General features: G+C 36.5%; 2 protein-coding genes across 8 annotated transcripts in view; both read right to left on the bottom strand.

The window, feature by feature from the left end:
• LOC100183939 (sushi, von Willebrand factor type A, EGF and pentraxin domain-containing protein 1-like) overlaps positions 1-12,416 on the bottom strand; it is a 21,113-nt gene extending 8,697 nt beyond the window's left edge. Inside the window, exons 1-18 of one of the 6 annotated variants that reach the window (XM_026840075.1) lie at positions 12,169-12,416; positions 11,221-11,285; positions 10,122-10,319; positions 8,355-8,549; positions 7,863-7,972; positions 7,648-7,677; positions 6,170-6,383; positions 5,416-5,676; positions 4,869-5,051; positions 4,390-4,581; positions 3,954-4,148; positions 3,590-3,781; positions 2,994-3,188; positions 2,512-2,703; positions 1,461-1,655; positions 847-1,035; positions 557-751; positions 300-491 (exon numbers count right to left, since the gene is read on the bottom strand). In XM_026840075.1, coding sequence (XP_026695876.1) covers positions 300-491; positions 557-751; positions 847-1,035; positions 1,461-1,655; positions 2,512-2,703; positions 2,994-3,188; positions 3,590-3,781; positions 3,954-4,148; positions 4,390-4,581; positions 4,869-5,051; positions 5,416-5,676; positions 6,170-6,383; positions 7,648-7,677; positions 7,863-7,972; positions 8,355-8,549; positions 10,122-10,319; positions 11,221-11,278 — 2,986 coding nt within the window. In that variant the 5' untranslated portion in view covers positions 11,279-11,285; positions 12,169-12,416. Of the gene's footprint in view, positions 1-299; positions 492-556; positions 752-846; positions 1,036-1,460; positions 1,656-2,511; positions 2,704-2,993; positions 3,189-3,589; positions 3,782-3,953; positions 4,149-4,389; positions 4,582-4,868; positions 5,052-5,415; positions 5,677-6,169; positions 6,384-7,647; positions 7,678-7,862; positions 7,973-8,354; positions 8,550-10,121; positions 10,323-11,220; positions 11,286-11,875; positions 12,049-12,168 lie in introns of those variants that run through there. The other 5 variants (XM_026840073.1, XM_026840077.1, XM_026840074.1 and 2 more) reach the window with 5 other exon arrangements.
• Positions 12,417-16,314: 3,898 nt separating this feature from the next.
• Positions 16,315-24,421, bottom strand: LOC100181566 (microtubule-associated protein 9). Of its 2 annotated transcripts, none has more exons than XM_026840080.1 (15): positions 24,208-24,421; positions 23,965-24,035; positions 23,529-23,638; positions 22,418-23,179; positions 22,023-22,108; positions 21,528-21,659; positions 20,868-20,994; positions 20,341-20,488; positions 19,218-19,433; positions 18,772-18,924; positions 18,486-18,584; positions 18,086-18,231; positions 17,665-17,793; positions 16,609-17,269; positions 16,315-16,559 (listed from the first exon to the last, which is right to left on the bottom strand). In XM_026840080.1, the coding sequence occupies exons 1-14, from the start codon at positions 24,371-24,373 to the stop codon at positions 17,158-17,160; spliced, it is 2,457 nt and encodes an 818-aa protein (XP_026695881.1). In that variant the 5' UTR covers positions 24,374-24,421; the 3' UTR covers positions 16,315-16,559; positions 16,609-17,157. The 2 variants fall into 2 exon arrangements, with proteins under 2 accessions (XP_026695881.1, XP_026695880.1); XM_026840079.1 differs by having other exon boundaries at positions 20,341-20,491.
• Positions 24,422-25,618: the final 1,197 nt, after the last annotated feature.

A 25,618-nucleotide genomic window follows, 5' to 3' on the forward strand; every position in this document is an offset into this window, starting at 1 on the left:
GAAACAGGCTCGACGCTGCTACCATTGTGGGCGTATGTGTCCTTGGGCAAGACACTTAACGGCAATTGCTCCAACCCAGTGGTCACTAATGGGTTGTCTAAATTATCAGCCATACATAAAAAAAAAGAAAAAAAAATAATAATTACCCACAAAGTAACATACATGGTAACTCGTAAGCTGGCACGAGGTGTTAAACCCGTGTAATAACGACTGTCGTTTTCCGGCCACGCGAGGATAAAGTAAGTTACATTCATTCATTCATTCATTCATTCATTCATATATACATAAAGTATACATACGTTCACATATCGGAGGCAGGTTATCCCACGATCCATTGCCATCATTATCGTCATCTGTACACGTAAGACGGGGAAGTCCCACCATGGAGAATCCAGGGTCACACATGAGGAACATTTGCGTGCCCAATGTACGTTGGAAAGTCGTGTTGTATCTACCGCTATCCGGCGGCGAGATCACGGGGCATTCTATCACTGAAGTGGTTGTAGGAAGGTATATATTTTAAAAGGTTACCAAAAGTAGAATAAATGTATCCTACATTTGCATATCGGGGAATCCCCGCTCCACTCTCCGACTCCATCATTGTTATTATCAACACACGTGACCGAGTCTGAACCAATCAGGAAGTAGCCAAAGTCACACCGAAATAACGTCACAGAAGCGTAGTCAGTGACGCCAGGAAGAGTAGCAACTCCGTTCAAAGGAGAAGGAACAGTAGTTGGGCACATGATCGCTGATGAAGAAAAGTTATAATTATAATATAGTGACATTATAAGAGTAAAGCGACGTCATGAAATAATATTGACGTCACAAACGTTTGTTTCTTACGTTCACATTCAGGCAAAGCGCTCAACCAATCACCAATGATGTCACGGTCTACGTCACCGCACTGCGTAGTGTCTTGACCAAACAGGAAGTAGCCCTCGTTGCACGTAACCGTGACGTTGGTACCATACGTCACATTGGGGGTGGATAAGGATCCGGACAAAGGGGCGACGAGAAGGGGGCACGATATTACTAAAAGAATTATAAAAGGTTAAAATGTTGGCATTGCTTCTTGAAATAGATAAAAAAAATAACCAAAATACTAATATATACGGGAAATGGGCCCACTATGAATGAATGCAACTCGTTTATCCTCGCGTGGTGGGGGATACGACAGCCGTTAAAGCAGATGTTCTGTTTGAGACACCCCGTGCCCGCTTACGAGTTGCTGGGTTGGAGCTATTGACGTTAAGTATCCTGTTCAAGTACACACGCGGTCACAATAGTTCAGTGGTAGTAGCGTTGATCCTACAATAACCTCTGCGTCATAGGCCGGCACGCAAACCACTTCGTCATGGCGCCGGTCGGATACAAATTTAGAATGAACAAAAACGTCAGAAATGCCTCAAAACTGATCTTTCTAATGTTTTTATGCAAAAAAAGAATCTTTGACTCACGGTTACAAACAGGAGAAGACGAATTCCATTCCCCAATCCCATCATTGTTTGAATCCTCACACGTCACAAACGCTTCCCCATCCATGAAGTAACCTATGGCACATGTGAATGACGTCACCGACCCCCACACTGCGGGCGGTGAGTCGGTGATTTCCCCGTTTTGAGGAGGTAGTAGTGGCTCGTCGCATGTGATTTCTAAATATTGGGAAAGGTTATAACAACCTAAAAGATATATATGATTTTAAATAATAAAAATGTCTGTTTTTTTAAACAACTAAAATGCCAATTTTTAAATAATAAAAATGTTCGCGCAACCTAAGGTGTAATCAGAATAATTACAAACAATTTATGTTTTTTTCAAAAGCGTGTAATAACGAACTTCGTTTTATTATTACTTCTCGTTTTTTACTGCTTTAACCTTTGTTAATGCGAACGAAGAGACCAAATAAAGCCATTCATTCGTTTGTTGATTCATTTGATCAACCGTTTATTAGATTGCAAACTTTAATTCATGCTTTTAATTTAAACTAAAATCGCCAATAATCTTTTTCTATAATTCGTAAACCGCTTTGCAATTGTTTAACCTTTACCAGACGAAGTAATACAAATAGCAATAGGAAACATATAGCCTAGAGGCACATGTAGGAATTTATGTACACGTGATATAATCTTGAACACATAGTATAAATATTGCTTAGTTTTCCTAGAATTAGATTTAGATCTACAGTACAACATTTCACCGACGCACAAAATATTGGATTTTATCTCTACCAGGAGTTATGCGTGTTTGGAGTGACTTTTACACAACTTAAGATTAAAACAACATTATCTTAACAGTATTGAGAAATTTGTAATGCGCAAAATATTGCTTAAAATAACGCTTAGATTTGATGCGCATGCGATAATATAAATGTGATTATTTTTACATATTCTACGTCAGGAGATTTACGTCACGATTGTAAATCTGCTTATCCATTACTATTACTTTACAGATTTCTATTATTATTACGTCACAGATTTACGTCATGCTGACGTATTTGGCTATACTTACGTCTACAAGTGGGGAACTCCCCATTCCATTCCCCGATTCCGTCATCGTTAACGTCACCGCACTCTTTTAAAGACTGATCAATCAGAAAGTAGCCAGAATTACACGTGACCTCAACCACTGAGCCGTAAATAACTGCTGGCGTATTTACAAACCTCCCGTTTGTGGGTTGTGTGGGGGTGGGACACGTTATTTCTATATAAAACACATTTGATATGTGTGGGTTTTAAAAAGTTAAATCGATTTGAGACGTTAACTTCAGAACTATTTTAACTGAGTGAAGTCATACAGCGTGGCATACCACGTGACCAGAGATTTAAACCAGAGTTGGCCAACTGCCTGTCACGTATAGGGTGCTGCTACCACTGGGTTGGACCAAAATCCGTTAAATTTCCCAAAGATCTATTTATGCAAGCAGTTTACTTTGCAGCTATCGGATTTGCCGTAAAATGAGACTTGCAAAATTTTCCTAATCAAACACTCACGTCTGCATATTGGCAATGGTTGATTCCAATTTCCTTCCCCGTCGTTATTCGTATCCACACACTCAAGCGTTCCAGCGCCCTCTAGGAAGTAACCTACGTCACAATTGAATGACGCGATTGCTCCCCAAACCGGAAGTCCCCCCGATAATGACGACATTCCGTTTACAAGCGGTGGGAGATCAGGGCAATATATTTCTGTGAAAAAGTAGTGAAATGATAATATATAAGGTGGTAATATGGAGAATGGAGGAAGATGGGACACCTTTTAGCACATTATGTTCAAATATCCTGATCGTGATTTAAACAAATAACAACGGTCTATGGGTCGCGCACGGTTTTATATTTCTTTGAATGTTCTTTGTTTACTAAAATGGAATGAAAAGGTGTCCCATCTTCCCCCACACTACTACACGTTTGTTAAGTATCTCTAAGATTTCTTTCTTTTGTTTCCAAAGTGTTTGAAGGATGTGATATTAACGAATAGACCCTGGCCTAAATCCATCAGTATTAGGGTAATAGGCTAAATCTGGCATAAGTCCTATATGTCCTTAAACAAAAATCCCACTCACGTAGAATAGAATCACCATAATACATACGTTCACATATCGGAGGCAGGTTATCCCACGACCCATTGCCATCATTATCGTCATCTGTACACGTCAGACGGGGAAGTCCCACCATGAAGAATCCAGGGTCACACACGACGAACATTTGCGTGCCCAATGTACGTTGGAAAGTCGTGTTGTATCTACCGCTATCCGGCGGTGAGATCACGGGGCATTCTATCACTGAAAACGGTTGCAATAAACGCGTCATTTTTATAGTAATACGACTACACATGCTTACAAATACTGATATATAGATTTGGTGGGATAAGACCATTCATGCGTTATTGTTTCTTTGCCTCACAACGTGCGGATACATGAGTTCCATCCATTCACCCAATCTAATGAAACTTACATTTGCATATCGGGGAATCCCCGCTCCACTCTCCTACTCCATCATTGTTATTATCAACACACGTGATCGAGTCTGAACCAATCAAGAAGTATCCAAAATTACATCGGAATGACGCCACCGAGCCGTAGTCTAATGACGTAGGAGGGATGACGTCACCATTGTTGAGAATAGGTAATGGTAATGAGCACGTTATTCCTAAAACCGAGGACAAAAATGTTTTACAATTTCATATATGAAGAAGTAAAGTGTAATCTAGTTATAAAATAATTACGTTACAACAACTTATATTTGAGCTCACTATAATGGCTCAACTCGAGCCTAACCTAAGGCTTACTTCGCCGTCGGATATATAGAATATATATAGAGAGAGAGAAAAGGAAAAAAGTGTCATATAAAAAAGATTAAACCCTGTAGAAAAGGTAAAAATGTCTTTTACTTTCGCATGTCGGTGGGTTATTGTCGTATTCCCCGAATCCATCGTTGTTGCTGTCCACGCACCGCAGGGTGTCGCCACCGAGCATGCGGTATCCTTCGCTACAGCTAAAAGTTCGAATTTGACCAATCACAGTTGAGTTAGTGGAAGATACTCCACCGTTGGATGGCGGTCGTAAGCCAGTACAGAGAATCACTAGAAATTAAGAACAAGTTATTACTTGGTGTGAAGCACGTGCAAAATACTGTTGCATATGAAAGTTCAGGTGTTAGGCCAGCGGTGGGGCACAGTGGTTGGAGCGACCGCCTTTAAACCATAGAATACAGATTCGAAGCTCGATTCGCCAGAGTACACTTAACAGTAATTGCTCTAACCCAGTGGTCACCAATGTATATTATCATACATACAGAAAAAAAAAACAAGCAAACAAAAAATACTTCAATTGGCAACTTTATAATCTGTGGCATTAAATTTAAACTCACGTGTGCAAAGTCTCGGTTGGTTCGAATTCCATCGTTCATTTTGTTGGCACGTGACTGTTGCTGGACCTCGGAGGAAGAAGTTCCGTTCGCAAGTGAAACTACAAGTCGAACCATGGTAGTTAGAGTTCGTACACGTCATCGAACCACTAAGTGGCGCTCGCTGCACTGGGGAACACCGAACTCCTGGGGAGCGAGTTTTGATAAATTGGTTTGTTTGGAGCACGTTTTAAATATTTAAAAGGATGTCGTTGCACATAGATTAACACAAGGTTAATCTCGACGCTGTTACCATTGTCGTATAGTTGAAACGGACAAGAAACCTAACGGTAGTCGCCACAATCAAGTAGTCCGTTATGGGAAATATAAAACAAAACCCCCCCAAAACACTCAAAACCTACATAGGTATATCAACTAAACGCATTCAGCTATATATGAAGGTCATACAATCATATATACAACTCGTCATTTCATGATTGTTGGTACCACCACCACCACGCCCACCAAGTTAGACCCGTTTTGCAGCGTCCAGCAAATCTCCACTTCTCACCTCGCTGGAGAAGAGCCAAGACCCGCCATGATTTACGAATTACACGGGGTCGGTAGTTTACACCACTGAGTGTTAACATACTTTGGCAAGTTGGGTTTGCATTAGTCCAGTTCCCATTTTGACCATCACATCGACGACTTCGACTTCCAGTTAACTTGTAGCCAGGTCTGCAGCTGAACGTGCATACCGAAGCCGGTTTATTCCGGTTAGAACAGGATACGGTGCTCTGGGCAGGCAAGGAGAGAACAGGGCAGGAACTCTCTAAAAGTAAGGAAGTTTTATTTAAATTTTAAAGATTCTTTTTAACTTGTTGTGGCTGTAATTGATATGTACGATAGCAAAGGTTGGAGCTTAGTCACTTCACAAAATATTAGTTAAAAGCAGAAACAGCTTATGACCACCAAGGACGTGAAATTCGATCACACAAAATGAAATTTCTGTCATAAAAAGACTTATTCTACTTATCCTATAGAACTTTGTCAACTAATATGAGAACATCAAACTGAACGAACAAACAAAACCTGTACATACATTGATCTGGTTTAATCGAGGCTCTATAAGTTGTGCCTTAAAAATGTAGCTTTAAATTGCTGCCCAAAATAAGGACTTTAATAACGTCTTTGAATTTAAACTTTAAATTGCAACGAGACGGATTTAAATTTGGACTTTACATTGTCAGAAAGGCTTAAACTCATGTTCGATCTTAGGTAAACCACACCCAAACACACTTCAAAGATATTGAAGTTTAAAGCACCTGAAAGACATGGTAACTCGTTGACATTACACAAATCTCCCGTACAACAACATCTACACACGCTGTTCATATTATGGGAGGGTGAGCATTGGGAGGGATACCACGCAGCTCTTGGGTTCTGTAGATAGTTGTTCTCGCATGCAGTAGGTTGCTTGCACTTTTTGGAGATGAGTTTCCGTCCACCGCTGACACGAATCTCGTTTTGGCATGAAAGCTGAGATATAGATAAGTCTTAAATGGGTTTTGCAACTGCGGTATTTTTATCTGATGCTTTTCGTTGTTTTAACCGTACAGTGTGTAGGCCTATTTAACGACTTCCGTTTGGATGGTATATTACATTTACTGTGTAGGTTATGCTTGGTAGCAACATATCATTTAAACAGAGAAGATATGGGAACGGCAAAATGACAGTCGTCGTCAGACTAAAGATAAAAATATGAGCAATCTATCAGTTAAAAACTGAGGCCGCTAAACCATGCAGATGAACTAAGTTATCCTCACATGGCGGGGCAAAAGGCAGTCGTTATGAAACGGGTGTTCTGTTTAATACACCAATTATTATTATCAAAGTAGTTTATTTTGTATTGGTATTCATATAATGGCTATATATGCCTAGTGTTAAACTTTTAAATCAATATTTTCCCCACACACATACAGAGAGCGTTAACTACAAGTGACCTTTACACCACCCGTGTAAGCTGTAACTTTGCCAATATGTCTGCAACGTAAGGTAGGCATTTCTCTCTGAACTGCGTAAAAATTCTGTGTAACGTAACTCCGTCACGATGCGAGATAACGAATGCACAAAACAAGGATATTCTAAGAATACGTTGTTTTTGTCGGTGTTTAGATAGTATATAGTTAGGATGGGGGAAGATGGGACTCTATCACTTTTACCTCTATTTTCTCGCCCCGTTTAGTAGTAAACAAAGAACATTCGAGAAATTATAATACTATATGCCCATGACTCCCACTGACGGTTAGTAATTGTTTAAAACACGATCAGGATATTTAGATATTATGTGCTAAAGGTGTCCCATCTCCTCCCACCCTACTATATCGTTTAATATAAACTTTTTAATGTAGGCTATACAACAGCTTTATAATATCGCAATGGTGCAGCAGTCATATACACATTTCGATGTATATTGGATACGATGCGGGGTTTGATATACTCGGATGTTATTATTGCGTGTGTCCTTGCACAAGACACTTAGAGGTAATTTGTACAACCTCATTTACAAAGCAGCGCCGTCTGGGTTGGAACTTAGCTATGTAAATGTATGTATATACGTATACGCGAATAAGTTAAGTGAGCTTCGAACACAAGCCCTTTAAACCAAGAAACCAAAGCAAAAAAATAATTCGCATAAAATTCACTTCAACCCAAACAAAACCACCATCAATAAAAATAGACATTTATCAACAACCACGTAAAGGTAAAATTTCACCTCTATTTCAAACCAAACCTTACTTACCAATATTGGGGGGTCAGCTTTTTTCTGCTCCTTTTACAAAAATCACCAAAATCAAGAAAAAGGAATCAAAAAATTTTGAACATGATTTTTGCAAACGCTGATTAAAAATTTGCAAGTCATGGGGTTTTGATTTAAAACAATTTGAAAATTTGATGCTGCAATCATCTTATTGCGTCTACCGGATTTGTTTCATACACACAAGCATCTATATATACCTCATTAAGCATGCATTCCCGCATTCCTCTTGCGTTACACTCCTCATTCGTTCGCGCATTATCACAAACGTAACATCTTTGTCGTGGTCGTCTCGGTGCCGCAGTTTGACCTTTTAGTGTTTACATGGATGTTAAGGTATAAAGGTATTAATAGATTAGAATATAATAAATACTTCGGGGTTTTGTGGTATTTTGTTATGCATTTAACGTTGTATGACTTCAGTTCAGACCGTATATTTAGATCTGACAAAATAACGGTCCTATATGATTGTAGGGGTTTTTTAGGCATAACTGGTTAAATAGAGGTTTCGGTGTTGTTGACCAAGGCAGGGGTTCTTAAATTATGGATTTAAGTTCTTGGGTTTAGAAATGATCAGCTTTGAGTTTACACGCATGTTGAATACGATAGGATGTGATGTCAGAGTACAATGCTAATGCAGCATATCAAAGTTACAAATTTTTCTATATTACAACATCGTAAGAGTATTTTACCTGGAAAATACTTGCACACAAATCTCAAGGGGCGGTCGCAGCTTGACAGTGCCCACCTATATCCTTGGTTGGCAGCCACTGTAACACATGAGCGGGTGTTGGAAGGTGGAGGTTCGCCACCACGCCAACCACGGTAAGTAGCAAGGCCACCGTTAGAAGATACAAGAGCCCGACTTCTTGCTTGTCGTTGCAGCCCTGTGGGGAAAAGTATTCGTTTAGAAAATTACAAACTGATAAGCGAACACGAGGTCTCTGAAACATGACACTCGTGTTATTATTCCAGTCGGTCTCCGCCACGCGAAGATAAATAAGTTACATTTCTTCGTTCGTTCAGTCTCCCACAAAGCTATATATGCGGTAATGGTAAGCGAGCATAAGGTGTATAAAATATAGAGCACATAAGTTGTACCCATTGACGTTGCTCCCAATGCGAGAATAAATCGTTAAGTTACAATCATGCCCTTTAGATGTCTAATTTCCCATGACACACACGCCCACAATGGTGGCAGCGTTGGTCTTCGAACCGAAACCTCAAGGTCACAAGGCGAGCGCTCTAACCACTGTACACAAAACGACGTGGCCGCAAGGATAGGCACGTTACGTTGATGTAGTCATTTATTACAGTAGCTCAGATTTAGCCGGAAAATACGAAGCTCCCTGCTTTGAACCGCCGCGGGGCAAAAGTCACCGAGTGATTGCCTCAGAACTTTAACTAAATCGTTGCCGGTGAGAAAATGAAGACTGCATTTAAATGTATCGGGTTTTCGGGTTTTAGGCTCAATATGCGGATCATTTGCAACTTAATGCCGCGTTCATGGTTGTGATAGCATCGTGCCGTGCGCAAAATGCCGCCTTGTCGCATCTTGGCTTTGAAAACTATATGGTGTTTTAAATCATTATCAAAAGTCATGCATCTATAGCGCAGAAAAAGCTGTGAGAAAATTTTCCGAGTGAGCAAAACACAAAAAACTTTTGTTTTTAAAAACTAAGTTGGAGTTTACGTGGAAAACTTGCAGATCCTGTTTAGACTGCAATTACTTTCAAAACAAGTCGCACCTGCGTTTTAAAGGATCTGAAATTTCGTTATTTTTCTTTAAAATTGCTCACGAACTAAAATATCGTTTGACCTCGACATAAAATTGGAGTCAAACACGCGGTATTATTGTAACTATGGGGTGGGGATGAATTACTCGGCTGAAAATGGTTTCTCTCTCGTTATTGAAGGTTAAATACAACCCACCAAAGGCCACGTAAGATGAAAACTCGTTAGAGCTAAAATAAAACCAGGTTTTTGCCGTGTAGGTATTAGAAATTATGCCAAAATATTGAAGCCTTTAATTTAACGATAAGTCGGTTTAAATTTGAGTGTTCCACTTACAAGGTTTCCGAATTTTAATTTTTTCGTGGACGAGTGGTATATAGAACTATATAAAGTCAGCATTAACAACGCTGCGTAGGTTTTATACGAAGATCAATTAAAAAGGCTTACATTTGGGAGTGCTGCATTATTACATACACGATATGCATGTTTGTATTAATGTAATAAATGAACGATAGTAATTTGTTTAACATCGCGTGGCGGAGCAACGATATAATCGTTATAACACGCCGGTGTTCTGTTTCACCTCGTGCCTGTTTACGAGTCACCACGTTATGTAACTTTGTGGGTAATGAAATCTTTATAGTATCAGTTTTGGCTGCCGATAAAAATGGACAGCAAACGTAACATACGTTAACTACACGATCATTCCACGTGACACAACTCACCAATGAAAACAGAGCTAACCCTTCTGCTCATCATTAGGACCCTCACGAATCTCATCTCGTTCTCTGATTGGACAACAGCAAGTTCCGCGCCTTCTCTCGCGCATGCGCGTACGGCTTCATCCCACGTGACGGAATTTTGTGAGATCTTGAGACAAAATCTTCGCCTCCATAAATAATACCCTCTCCGACAAGATCCCGCTGCTGTAGGAGTTGTAATTAATTATGCAAGCCTTTCTACTTGACAGATGTCACGTAAGCCCCCCAACCCCTAATTATTATTTATTTTAAAGGCGAACTTTTATTGTTTAAATTAATAAGAATTTCTAAGACTGTACGACCTATATACGCTGCAGGCGAATAAAGTTTTGCCATTTTCCACCAGTATTAATTTTTATCTTTACGTTTTATTTTACTATCGCTAAAATGGTAGTTTGTATTGTTTTATGTCTGTATAAACGTTTATATACAAATTGATCTATTGCGCTGCATATAAAATATTTCCCTGCGTACATGCTGTATTGGGAAACACACACAGCATAGCACATACACCTGCTAAAATGAAAGTTACAAAGTTGCGAAAGTCGCCATTTTTCAAAATGGCGTCAAAAATGACAAGTCAACTTTTCCTAAACACCGTATAAAAAAAATACAGTAACGCAACAATTATATTATTATGTCTATAATATACAAGCTTGTAATTCCAACCAAAGGCGGCAACCAGACCGTTTTAATTACATAAAGTCATTTGTCAATGCTACGATAGAATGACGTCTATTTATTCTTGCGCGGCAACTACTCAAAGTATAATACGAGTGTTCTGTTTCATACACCTCGTACACGCTTATTACGGGTTACCACAAATGTAATATCGTGCGTAATTGTTTTTGTTGTTGCTTTTTTATGAATGGTAATTCATGGACAGGCATAACGGCCAAAGCCGCAATGGTACAGAAGTTTAAAATTACAGTTTAATTTTTTTTTAAATTGGGCCAACTTTGGCCTTAACTCCAAATATCTCGCCATACCTCGCCCAAATCAAATCCTAAAAATTGAGCGGCAAATCGGTCGATGTAAGCTGAGATTAAACACATTTTCTCACCTTCAATGCGGGTAATGAATCCGGATACAAGCAAAACGGCGAGGAAGAGTTTTAGCATCTTATATCTGGAAAAGGAGAAGCAGAAAATAAAAAATTCATGAGACATGAAAAGAGTACCAGCTCGCTAGAAGCTTTAATGCAATACTGGTACATAATACATAGAATGCATTGAACACCGGGGGAGCCGAGCGCCGTATGCAACCCAAGTTTTAACCGGAAATGTGTTTTCTGCCGAAAATACCGTACGTTGCGCAGTGACTTTAAATATGTGGTGAAAACACTGAATATACGATACCGTTCGCGGATCAATGATACAGAAGAGGCCAAGTTGGCGCGGAATTCCAAATATTTAAAATACAAATACGATGTGTATAAATATTTGGGTCCGATGTATGACGTATAGGCCACCCGGTGCGTATTAGCTCACATGTTGATTAATTAAAGATCATGTCGGGGTAAAGATATGACGATAGCATGTATACTTCAACTGCTTCAATATTTAAAAATATACGATAAAAAAATATTAAACCTATACAAAAATGCCTTAAATTTCAGGCAGTTTAAAATACTCGATAAATTTATAAGTAAAGCGTTTTTAATATAGTTATTAATCGTAGTAAAAATTAAAAATTCGTTTACTTCGATTTAGTTTTACCTGAACAATTATTTTAATGATTTATCTGTTTGATAAAACAGGCCGTTTATATATTGCAGTATGGGATGCTTCTCATATAATTCTCATATAATGGCTTACTCAATTATACAGCTAATTTAAATTTTTAGCCAACTTTTAAATAAACGTAGAAACTAAAATTAATGGCCCTTTAAGCAAAACAAAATAAACTTTTTGAAACTGTTACTGTACAAAACGAATCACGTTTTAGCGAAAATAATCCTTAAATCCGCTTATAAAACACGCAAGACTCAAAGTGAAACAAGATAACTTACTAATTTGTTAATTTATATCTTTAGCACTCGGTTCCCAGAATGACAGCCAGATAGAGCAGCAGCCACACTTCTACTGAAAGTCTAAACCAGCTAATCTGTTCTTTATCTTCGTTTACAGCTGATTCTATTATAAACAAAATTCCGGCGGCTTCTCAGCACAAAACAAACAGAGGAACTACACCGGTAACAGAAATATATTTTGCTTTTGAATCTGTTATGCCACTTGACAGTTGGGATTAATCAATTAGGATTTGGTAAACAAGTTAAAATATTAGAACGTTGTGTTATTAAACGCAAGTACCTGTTGGTTGACAGGCGACAAACAACATACTTAGTTTAGAAACACTATATCACGTTTACTATACCCCTTAAGCGTTTTGATGTAAAATAATAAAAGCAAACGACACACTCCTAAACAAAGCGTATATTCGAGACGTAAGCATAACAGCGATATGTGTATTCACAAAGTCAGATCTTTAAAACATAATATGGTTTAGTGGCTAGAGTTTCGTGGGCCCACGTTTATATAACAAAGGTAAGATCACGAACAAATATATCTCAACATCAATAATTACCATTTGTGGGCATTGGGCTAAACTGTAGCTTAGGTGTATTCACTTTAAAACCATATGTGCCCAACTCATTTGACACAAATATAGTTTCAAACACAAAAATGTAATTACAAATAACCGGTCAACATTATCAATTATATACTATGGAACATATTGGGTCAACTCTGACTTAAATTCCAGATCTCAAAGCGTGCAGAGAATATTTTTTTGCTGGACCGTGTTTTAACTCGTTCGCAACGTAGGCAAAGGCAAATTTCAAATATCTTCGCATTCTCCATTTTTTTTTAGTTAAATGGTCCTACGACACACGATAAGCAAACTCACAAAATACGTTTTTCGGAATAACTGATTCGCTTTATTTATAAAAAGGTAAAAAAATAACTCAAAAGCAAAACTTTAAATCTGCCAAGTTATAATCTGATCTTATACTTCCAAATTTTTAATAAACCTTTTCGTTTCCAATATAAACTATTTCAATCAACGCAGTCTTAAACGAATTTGCGTAAAATCGAAACGAAGCGATCGCGTAGTCTGAATATATATCAACTGGCCTTGCCTTTTTCTCCAGACATTACTGACGCTAAAGCTTGAGTTGCGAACTTCTTTTAGAAAGCATTCGCGTCAACTGTGAACCGCAATCGAGCAAATAATGCTTCTCCTTGCATACCATGCGGTTGGTTTCGGTCAAACAGGTTTTTATCCGCTGTGCCAAAAATAGCTGCAGCAGGTTTTATGCAATTTAAGCAATGCGATAAAGCGGGTAGTGAATAAACACACAAGTTATGCAGATATTTTAACCAATACCTGTTCTAATTAAGTCCTTATTTTTAAGTCAACGATTTGTTAATGGACAAAAAGTGACAAAATTTGAAGACAAGAGTATATCGTGGGGTAAAATGGCTGTGGTTAGCACATAATATCCGATATTCCCAAATCATGTTTTTAACAATTAACAACGCTCATTTAGAGTTATGAAGATACGGTTATATAATTCCGAAAATATTTTTATTAGCTACTAAATGAAAAGATAAAAGGGAATGAAAACATGGACCATTCTACCCTTACGTTCTATATATGCTATTCCATACAAGTGGAACAAAAATGTCGGAGATGATGCATAATTTAAATTGCCGACAGCTCGTAAGTCAGATACTTCCTCTGCCTGGTTCACAAAACTAGAATTGCGTGGCGTTTCGTAACCGCTGTTAGAAAAAAACAAGAAAACAACTCTAAATGTGTTTTATTATGTCGTGAATACATAATATTTATGCCCTTACTAATTTTGTTAGGGTTAATTTTTATTAACGAAAAACATTGCATCAAAATATGTGCTATTTAAAACTGACTGTGTGTATGCCATTTCTAAATAATTAAAATCTTATAACTGACTATAATATTACTTGGCATTGATATATCGCTTTAAATTAGTTTCTCAAACAGAGGCAAACGTTTATGTCTTTTATATAGTAAGGTCGGAAAGACAGAACACCTTTTCATTCCTCACCACTCCCATATACCGTTGTTAATTGTTTAAAACACGATCAGGTTATTTGGTATATGTGCCAAAGGTGTCTAATCTTCCCCACCCTGCTATATATGCCCTTATTTATGAAGTGCGACTCGCGTACTACAGTAATACATCATGTAGTTTATTTGTAACTGCTCGAAACATCGTTTCTATAGCAGTTAGGTTTACGTTTTGTCGTGTGGGGTCGTGTGTTGTTTATTTGTCGCGTTAACGTAGTTAACGATCAGATAAACGAATAACTACATATTGACGCCTCCATAAGTAACTATGGACCACACCCAATTCTTATAGAACAAAGCCGATAAAAAAAATTAAGTAACTTTGCGTCATTAGTAGTTATATGAGGGCGTGCGAAAATGTTGCCAACTGTTATTCTTGTCTCCGATTACGGTAGCGAAATCATATTTAATCTACAACAATTAAACGATGGGTTACAGCGGCGAAACAACCGTGCTTGTTGCGCGCTTGCGATAAAAAAGTATACACTGTGGGATATAGGACGATGTTTACCGTTTGCTTATAATTTCCCATATTCCGTTATCGTGTTTTATAACAGTTTACAATTACCCTTTTCGAATCTTGGAATGTATTTCATACGATCTATGGGGGCAATGTTTTAAATAATTCGCGATTTATTTTACCTATTTTTATAACTTGTGCGATTGAAAAAACTTATTTGCTTGTAAACACCTAAAATGCATATTAATGTATACCACATATGATACGCGTACTGTAAAGGTTGAGAACGAATGCTCTGATTGAAAGAAAACTGACACATACCTGATTATTGAAACATTGAATTTACATGTCATGTTATCTAGTGAGTACACTCGAAAATATTTTCTCAAAAACGTTCATGCCACTGATCTATAATCGAAGAGACACCGGATATAAGATCAATTAATCACTCAGTGAATAACCTGTTCTACAAGACGAGCTTATTCACTGGCGTGATGTCTCATACAGTCACGGCTTGCTATTATTTTAGCGGTTAGTATTTGCGGCCATTGTAATGTGCAAGATATTTTAACGTAAATTGGAAAACACCGTATGAGAAGTGACACTCGCGCAGACAATGCGTAAAGTAGCCTCAAGCAAAATAGCTTGGATCGCTTATTGGTGATGGACATGAAGGCGACGCTACAGTGTATATAGTAGGGTGGGTGGGGGGTAGATGGGACACATTTCATTCTATCTTTCGTACCATTTGGTAGTAAACAAAGAACGTTCAAAGAATTATAAAACCATATCCTCACGACTTTCATATATAGACCGCTGTTAAATGTTTAAAACACGATCAGTAAATTTGGATATTATGTGCTAAAGGTCTCCCTCCCCCCACCCTACTAGACGTTTAAATTACTTCTGAGTAAAAAAAAGGTTAAAACTATAAATAAAATAACTCGTTTGTCACATACGCAAAACACGTTTTTGTTAAACCTATTATTATGACGTTCTTACGAAACTCCAACAATCGTTTTCTACTAAATCTAATTACTTCAAAGATCTTTAGAGAAACAGGTTTTATACCAATTAACCAAAAATGTGAGTTAACGACACACACATCTTTAATTAAGCACTCAAGTCCTGCCAAACGCGTCGACCAAACGTTTAATTAGCATAACTGGGTCAAGTGTAAGTGGCAGTTTACATTGATATTATAAAAGGATATCGTACAGAATACCAGGAATACAGAACTGTCTGGTTTCAACTACTGCCAGGTGCATATGCGTGGATGCTTAAAGAAGTTTGAGTTATATCGCAAACTTTTTTTATAGTACTGTGTCTGTGTCACTGTGGGGTAAGATGGAGCACAGAATATCCGGTATTTTATAATCGTGTTTTTAAAAATTAATGACAACACTCTTTTGGAGTCATGAGGCTATGGCTATACAATTAAAAAAATATTCTTTGTTAATTACCAAATTGGACGAGTATAAAGTAAAAAAGGATTATCTCCCCCCACAGTACTATAATAAACAAAGTAACAAATAGGTGCGTATAGCGGAGAGTGCATGTGGTTAAAACACAAAATATCAAAGCATGAAATAAAACGTTTATTACGATTATCAAAAGCAAAACAAAAGTGTAAAATTGACTTAAAAACATATGAACAACATAAAAGATTTAGTAACTAAAAAAATATACTACGCTGCAACTTTTATTTAACGTTAGTTTTATAGTCGCGGTAATGGGCCTGGCTAAAATTTTAAGTCACGTAACGTTTTTTACTACCGGACCTAACACACATAAAATAGTATTGTTTTGTCGTGAATTTTTATAAAAAAAAAATAAAATAAAACTTTAAAATGTGGTTAAAAACCAGTCCATGTAACAGAATAGATAAAACACATGAAACGAATATTTTAAGTTTGTGAATATATTTCTAGTTAGTGAACCAAAACCAGCAAAATAAAAGTGTTGTGCTGAACAAGTTAGTGATAAAACTTTGCATAACGAATGAATGAATCTTGTTGATTCTAGAGTGGCGGGCAACGACAGTCTTATAACAGGGTGTTCTGTTTCATACACCTCGTGCCCGCTTGCGAGTTACCACGTATGTAACTTTGATAACGGAAATTTAACGAGTTGTCTAAGGTTTGGGAAATGGAAGTCGTAAAAAATCGAAATCACAAATTGCAGCAGCTACAATTTTTTAAACTCGTTATTTTGGGTGCGGTTTTTGACATAATTACGTCACAGTAGCGATAATGACGGGAAAATGAAGTTTGACGACGATTAGTCACGTGATTTAATACAAGTCGTTTCTTGGTGGACGGGGATTTTTTTTATCTGAGGTTTATTTTAAACTATTTAAAAAAAAAATTATGGAATTTCTATGCTACTGACGTCATTGTGCATCACGTGACAGTTCAAACCAAGTGCGAATTAGCGACCAAACGGGATCACCTTATTGGCTGGCCGCCATGTTGGCCGGTCTTCGTCTTCAACCATTCGATGACGATCGTTCTTAAGTTGTTCCTCCTTTCTCTCTCGCCATCTAGCGATGGGAAAATATAGAAATTAATGAATGAATGAATGAATGAATGAATGAATGAATGAATGAATGAATGAATGAATGAATGAATGAATGAATGAAACTTATTTTTCTCGGGTGATGGGGAAATATGGTGATTATTGATTATTGATAAATTGTGGGTCACTTTTTCTATGCTTTATACTACGTGGGTGAGATCACAGAGAGATACGCCATGGTAACGAAGATCCTTTCCCCATAGGTAGGCAACACGGGTTTAATGGTAATGGATGGGAAATTTCATTAACAGCTTGGCTAAAAATATATAAAGTCACTTATACATGTTTATGTATTATTTTCCGCCCAATTTTCTATACAGCATACAGTGATTATTATTACATCATAATCAACATTCATACTTTGCATATTTATCTTGAGCTTCTTCACTCTTCTTCTCTTTTTCTTTTTGCTTTTCTTTTTCAATCTTGCTTTTTTCTTTTTTCTCTTTCTTTTTCGCTTGCACCCATTCAGTACTTCTCTTTTTGTTCCTGGTGATAAAAAGATCAAAATTTGGTGTGTATTTCAAACATTAATCACAATTGGTATCCCCATGTGCAGTGTATTAAAAGCTTCAAGCTTTTTAATTTGTGACAAAATCTGTGTCAAGTATAGGAACCTCGTTGATTAATGTGGCGAATGTAACATATTTTGGCTCTACTTGTTTGTATAGACATCAGCAGGGTAAAAACTGTATTAGGGACCATAAACACATAAAAATAAACTATTTTGACTTGGTTTATATTTTTTAGATAAATTTCACCTTAGAATAAACAAACTAACCATTCATTGAGGGCTTTCTCATTTTCCTCTTTCTTTTGTCTTTCTTTCTCTTTTTGGAGCATCTCTTCTTCTCTCTTTCTTTTCTCCTCTTCCCTATGTTTCCTCCTGGCTTCCTCTATTTTCTTCTTCCTGATCATATCTCCTTTCTACATCATAAAGAGCATTGGTGGTGTGATATAAAAAATGAACGAAAATTAAATTAAACTATTAGATTTATATTTTTTTTATTAAACTTTTTCCGTTTTTCACTTTGTTTTGAAATCGCACAGACAATAACTAAGGAGATAACTTGAAACTTGGCCATTTAAAAGCCTTGTTCACTATGGATCCCATTTGGGGTAAAATTGCTAATTTCATAAAAAACTAAATGCTTTAAGATCTTTTTTTATTTTAAACTCACTTTTTCGGATTTCCATTTTTCTTCTTCCTTTTTCATTTTCTCTTCTCTTTGCTTTCTCTCTTCTCTTCTTTTTCTCTTCTCTTGCTCTTTTAGGTATTTCTGATAATAAATTAATAACAGTATTTTATTTTATTGATAAATAAAACAATCTAAAAGATTGCCTCAAATATATTTAAATTTACTTTTGACAAACGCATTCTAAAAAAGAATCTTGTAAAAATTTACAAAAATAAAACTAACCATAGAGGTATTATAACAATTAACATAGAAACAAAATATATTTTACTTCTTTATCTTCCATCCAAGCTCTTCTTGCACTTTCACCATCCAACCTTTTTTCTTCTTCTGCTTTCACCTTCTTCTCTTCTTCCTCCTTCTTCTTCAACTTCTCTTGCTTTTTCCTCTCTTTTATTTTCACCTCACGATCAGCTAGCCATTGCTGGAAGAATATATTTGAATTGTAAATAAAGATAGGGTTTAATGCTCTACACTGTTAGAATTATCAGCGTATATGTGCTTGAGCAAATAAACGGGAGTGTTTCAACCAAGTGGCAACTTAAGGGTTGTACAAATTATCAGCCACACAGAAAAAAATAGATTTTCAAATAATTTATTTTAGATTAAACCTAAGAGCTAAGCCTACTATACACTGTTAGACCATTGGCTAAATTATAATACCCTAACATTTCCAAAACACCCACCCACGTATAACATGCTATAATACCACCCTACCATGTATATTGTCTCTCTTATATCTGCCGTCGAATTCAAGGCTTGGTCTTCTTTAGGTCCATGATAGGTTTGTAGTTGTTTCAATGCAGTGACCGACCCCAGCCCTTGGTAACCTACTGGTGGAGTTCGATAAGATTTGTTCATTCTTGAACTTGAACCAAGTCTTGTAGCTGGAACCTTTTTCTTTTCGGTGGTTTCTACGTTCTCTTTTTGGGGCTAAAAAGAAAAATAAAGAATATTAGAAAAGGGAAAATTGGGCACAGAGTTTAAAATTGATAAATAAAAGAATAAATTCTGCTCATAGAATAAAAACAAAAAGGTAAATATTGTACTGTAATAAAAAATTCAAAGCAAAATATAAATTACAAACAAAATTTATATACGACAAAAAATGTTCAAAATTTAAATAAAAAAAATCTTAATTAATAGCAGCCATAACAAACAATTTATGCAATCACACTCTTTCAACCATACAGGCTTACTGCTATAAACTCCAATCTGATTATAATATATCACCATACACTTATGTACGAGGTACATGTGATTAATTAACTAACAACAAGTGAAGTTTAATTATATTCAAGTGGTGGGAGGTTTAATCTAAACAACTTGGAAATTAATGATTAATTATGCCAGCCTTCTACCCAACATACAATTGTCATCACATTTTACTCTACTGTGTAGCCTATAGAAAACAATCAAATATCACATTTGAATAAAATTTTCTTTTTTTACTTAAAAGACTTAACCCAGAGCTTTGTTTTAACCATGAGTGCGAGAAGTGTTCCTAGGGGTGCGGGCATGTTGAATTAAGGTTGGTTGGGTCTACTCTATACAAGCAATTCTAGAAGAGAACTGGTTTGAAAGGTGCGCAGCAAAAAAAAACTTTAAGAACCACCGTCCAATGGTTAAACCAGGTTTTCTTAACCTGGGATAAATTTAGCCTATGGGGTAAATGAACTATCAATCAAAGTACCCACATCAATTGACGGGCCAGAAAAATTGCGCCTTTTTTAATAAATGAGCACCATTTGATATATTGGGGGGAAATCTGATATTCATCTTTGTTGAAAAGGTAAAACAAACTAAAAGGATAAAAACCACTGGTTACACACGCTCCCACCTTATCATATCCTTGTTCATGTATCGTGTCCTCGTTATGCGTGGCGATGTTTTCGATCACGTTTTCCATCAAGTGGTTGGAAGATGTTTGTTTCGGCTTCTCCATAGACATCTCATTAATTGTTTTATCAACAACCTCTTCAACAGGACTTCTATGTAAGATAGAAATATTATATTGCTGAACTGGCTATGGCACAATTCACGCAAATCATTAAATTCAAGTTAGCTGTTTTATACAATGTCTTAGCTGTTTTATACAATGTATAATGTTTTATTAGTCAGGCCTACTCTGTAGTTTACTGCTCCGCTATATTCAGTTAGGACTATAACAATTAATTATATTCGTTTCCTGGGAACTACCACTGCTTTCATTACATTTTCAAAAGTTTCGCGCCTACAAAATAACTAACACATATACCAACATGGCAAAATATAACCTGGACAAATACAACTTATTTTACACTACCTACAGTCTTACACAATATTCTACATATCCACTGTAACATATACACCATTACATAAGCTTACTTCACTCTTTCATCTAATGTTGTTTGTGGATTTTCGATCTTTCGTTCTCTGTTTGGATCATCTGTTGTGTTGACTTGCTCAAACAATGCAAGCAACTCGTCTGTGGTCGATGTTTTATCGGGGGATCCTGGATTAGAACCGGATTAAACGGCAATAAACTGGATTAAATAGGAATAAACCGGAGTAATTCGGAATGAATCAGATCAAATGGAAAGGACTGGATTAAACCAGTTTCTGTATTGATTTCTTACAAATGCTGAGAAATATACGCCTGGTTACTTAGAAAAGGTAATGCCATGGCCAGTAGGGTTTAAATTGTAAGGAATAGAGCCTTTGATTTGAGATAATATTCAGGACTAAATCCTAGGTATGTCTGAGGCCCTATAGTGGGCATGTCAAAAGGAAGAAAATAGAAAGGAAAATACAGAGAATAGAACAGAAAAATGGTAAGCCAATGGATAGTTAAGGTGTAAAAGAGATTTGGTGAAATCGAAAGGGCCTTAAAAAGTTTTTTTTATGTCTACAACTCTGGAGCTGTGAGACACTAGTCAAAAGCCGTGAAGTAACATAACAAAATTATCCTTAGCCTGTTATGAGAATTTCCTCCTAATGTAATAGAAAAATTAAAAAATATTGATACGTCATGTTAAATTGACAAACTTTGTTCATTCCTCTGCACTTGTGTATCAACGTCATCTTTAACTTTCTTTGCTCGTCGTTTATCGCGAGCTCTCGTATCGTATGATGATGTCATAATGCTATCTGTCACAGGGGGAAATGAACTCGGTCGATCTAGAATATAAAAATAAAGTTTTTTTGAAAAAGTAGTTAGTTACGTGCAACTTGGATGTAATTAATATAAATTAAATAGCTTGTTGTTTGTATAATGGGTGCAGTGAGCAAGCCTACTAATTGTAAATATATTTTAACCCTAAGCATGTTCTAACAACTGTCGCTTTGTCGCTACATCTCTAGCATTAATGCCTAATTAAAAAGACAGGGAAAAGGTAGTCGTAAAGTTATGGTTTTATAATTCTTTAAATGTTCTTTGCTTACTACTAGTGGAGCCAGAAAATAAAATGAACTGAACATATATCCCATCTTCCCCCATCCTACTATGTTATTATTTGATACATAAAACATTGCATAGTCTACCTTGTGATGAAGACGTTGGCGACCGTACTCGTTCGTTTTCACTCTCCTTCCTCTTTTTATCGCGAGCACTAGGTGGGGTGGGAGATCTGTTCAAAAAATACTTGATTAAATATTATTCAGGAAGCTCACCCATTTGTCATTTCCGCTACAAAATTTATAAAACAAAAGTATGATGAAAGAAACAAATGAGTTCCACCGACAAAATTACCTTTTAAAAGAAGGGTGACAATTATACATTTTAAGTTAACTCCCAAGTTTTACACTAAAACAGCATTTTCCCTGCTGTTAAGTATCAATATATTTCATTCCCCAATTAATTAATAAGATTCCCTTTGTTTTGAAACTAAAAATTTTTACTGCATTCTTTTTAAAAATGAAAAACATTTTTTTATCACCTGTGATGAGATTTTAAATCCCCAGGAGTCCCAGGTCGGCTCCCACTCCTTGACCTTGATCTTCTAACTTCCACCTCTTCAGCTCCTTTCTTCCTTGGAGCAGGTTTTGGTTTATTCGGGTCATCCAGAAGAAAATCAATGATGGATTGAGATTTGAAGGATCCAGATGCACCTTCTTTAACTGGTTTTTCGGATGAAGATTTCGTCCGATCAATTGAGTCTCTATCTTCATTTAAACTTCTCCTCATAGAGGATAGAATCTCATCTACAGATTTTTCTTCCTGGTTTTTTCCATTTGTTTTTCTAGGCCGACGAACAGGGACTGTTGGGTTAAGATTCTCTGACTTATTTTCGCTCTCAAACTTTTTTCGATTCCTGGAGTCTTTTTCCAAGCGAGGAGAGATAAGAGGAGAAATAGGATTCTTCTCTTCCATCCCTGGAGGAATGGTTTCTTTGGAGGATTGGAAAGATGTTGAAGGAAGAGGACTCTTTGTACGAGATCTTGGCGATACGATCTTCTCTTCAGCGTAGGTTGGAGATTTTACTCTCGGGGATCCCACTCCACGAGGAGAGGTGTATGTTTGTGTTGCATCCGGAGAAAACGGGGATTTTGATCTTGGTTTATCAGACTTTGATGTGGCTGTTCCGCCATGGAGGTTGTCATTGAGAAGTGACAAAAGTGGGTTGTCACCGTCATCTTGCCGCATGGTTTTAGAGAGAACCGATGATTGGGGTAACGGAGTTGGTTTTGATGATTTCTTACTGTGGTGAATGGAACTTCTTTGAGTAATGGTTTAAATAAAAAATTTAAACATATTCATTTTTGCAGATTCTTTCAATTTTTTTTATTTTTTTTATTTTTTTTATGAACAGTACTAATAACATTGCTATTTGCCAACATAACAATCATAAATTTCTTTTTAATACGATACTCAACCGTCCAATAAACATACCTACAGCACCAGTAGGCGTATACTATAAACCCAATAAGAGTTGCTTATAGAAACAAATGCAAAAAGCCCGGCAGCAACAGTTTATGTTATAATCCGTTCATAAGTTCAAATATTTGTAAATAAAATAAACATGCTTTAAAATGTTTTACAAACCTCACCTTAACTTATCAGTTGGGGAAGTTGGTTTGGTTGTTTTAAGAAACTGAGACGGATCGTCATCTGAACTTTCATCATCATCATCTTGAAGGTAAGATGGAAGCTTCCAATCCTGGTAGTAGGAAATAAATAATTTAGAAGAATGTACCTTATTTATCCACTCGTGGCACAGCAGGCAGACCAAGTAAGTCATTGTAACATGGGTGTTATGTTTTATCAACACATTGTGCTTGCTTCTGAGTTATCTCGTACGTAACTTTGTGAGAGATTGTTTATTTAGGTTTTTTTTCTGTATGACTAACAAATTGGACAACCCATTTGTGGCCACTGGGTTGTAGGCTTGTAGCTACTTTAGAAAATAGTCAAAATACCCAATGTGTCTTTGGCTAAAATAATGTTACTTTTGTACAAACAAAACGTAAACTCAACTTAACCCACTTGTTTTGTCATCTTTCCTTTCATAGTTTTATTGAGACTTTTACTTGGTTTTGTGAACTGCTTCAGTATATCTGGGTTAAAATACAAATCCTATTATAATGGTCAATTAAACATATTTTATATACAATATAAAGCAGCTTTATTATAGTGGTTAGTATAAACAACATGTGGATTTCTGACTGCACCAAACTATACACTCCAGCAAGCAACAGAACACCCTTAAAATCTAAACCAATCAATCACCATCATCGTCGCTTTCTTCATCAAAGTCGTCGTCATAATCTTCTCCCACTTCCTCTGCATCCGAGAATCCAGTGGAATATCCTTTACTTCGTCTCTTCTGTATAACATCATCCAGTTCTTGCTGGAAAGTATCTTTTGGTCTTCTCTGTACAGCAGAAGAACTCATAGTGATACACTCAGGCGATTATTAGTAGCACACCTTTAAATAACAGCATACATAAGAGATTTTGTCCAACTCAATTGTAACTATACAGAAACAGCTAAAAATGTCACATACGTAACTAGGTTTGGCCTGCATTATATAGTATCTGTAATCTGTCTTTATAACGTTTGCTCGTACTTGAAGCTTAACTTTTAGATGTTTCTTTATACGCAACGTGGTAGGCTACCGATCATAATGCGCCATTGTTCAAACGAATAAAGAAACGATATTCAACAGCGAACGACAGTCGATAAAAGACAATTAAAAGTTACAAATTATCAGTTTAGAGGCGTAAATACGTAGTGAGACGATTAAATGTTATATTAAACAGATAAAGTGTCTAAATTAAGCCCGAAGGCAAATTTTCGCGACTTTTGTGTTTTCGTTTTGAATCAAAACTCTAAAATGTTTACTATTGTTGCGAAGGCAGCCGTTGAAGCTTAGATGCTAACCATTCGAGTGACAACAATTGTTTTTTTTAGAATTTTGTAATGATAACTTGATTGGCGAATAAAATAAAAGGAGAAACATAAATTTTACGACAAATGCGATAAAAGCAAGGCGCCTAAAGTTCCAGAGATCGTGTAAAATAAAAACAATTGACACCAATGCTCAAAAATGTACTGTACACACATGGAAAAATTATTCAACACAATTTTGTGCATGTTGTGTACAAAACAGGTTCAAGGAAATAAGCCTAATAAGCCTTTACAGCAATGTTGTACACAAGCGTATGTATTAAAATCAAATAAATCCTTATTACTGATTCACTGGGTGAATAAAGCAAGATCTTTTGTACAAAACAGTATCATTTTGCAAAACACATCTAAAAAGCATGGGCATATGCATGGTTTAGCAGGAAGCTATAACATACTTTGCAAAAGAACAGTAATAAAACAAATAGGAAGAAAACAATTTATTGCAGTGTATGATACTCGTCTTTGCGCCAGAAAAAAACAAATTGACGAAGTCTTTTGCTTAGTTCGATATTGATAAGAGCCCTGTCTCGTTTATCCCCTTTAGTGATACTGTTGTTTTCTTGCGCACGCCGGTATAAATATGGCATTGTGTCCTCTATTGTTCCCAGTGGAGTAGATTTGTTATCAGGTATTCATTTTCACCTGAACAAATGTTTTATATTTAAAAACAATTCCTACACAATAGCAACAATTTATTTTATTCATTGAAGTATAAAAGTGATTACATTTT

Source organism: Ciona intestinalis, unplaced genomic scaffold, assembly GCF_000224145.3.
Source record: "Ciona intestinalis unplaced genomic scaffold, KH HT001115.1, whole genome shotgun sequence".
NCBI lineage: Eukaryota > Metazoa > Chordata > Ascidiacea > Phlebobranchia > Cionidae > Ciona > Ciona intestinalis.

Excerpts from the sequence above, each read along its gene's own strand:
- LOC100181566 (XM_026840079.1), bottom strand. The coding sequence starts at position 24,373 with ATGAGTTCTTCTGCTGTACAGAGAAGACCAAAAGATACTTTCCAGCAA. Across the intron at positions 23,180-23,528 it reads TCCCCAACTGATAAGTTAAG|TAAGAAATCATCAAAACCAA; the intron begins GTGAGGTTTGTA and ends CATTCACCACAG. Across the intron at positions 20,995-21,527 it reads AGTGCAGAGGAATGAACAAA|GATCCCCCGATAAAACATCG; the intron begins GTTTGTCAATTT and ends GTTCTAATCCAG.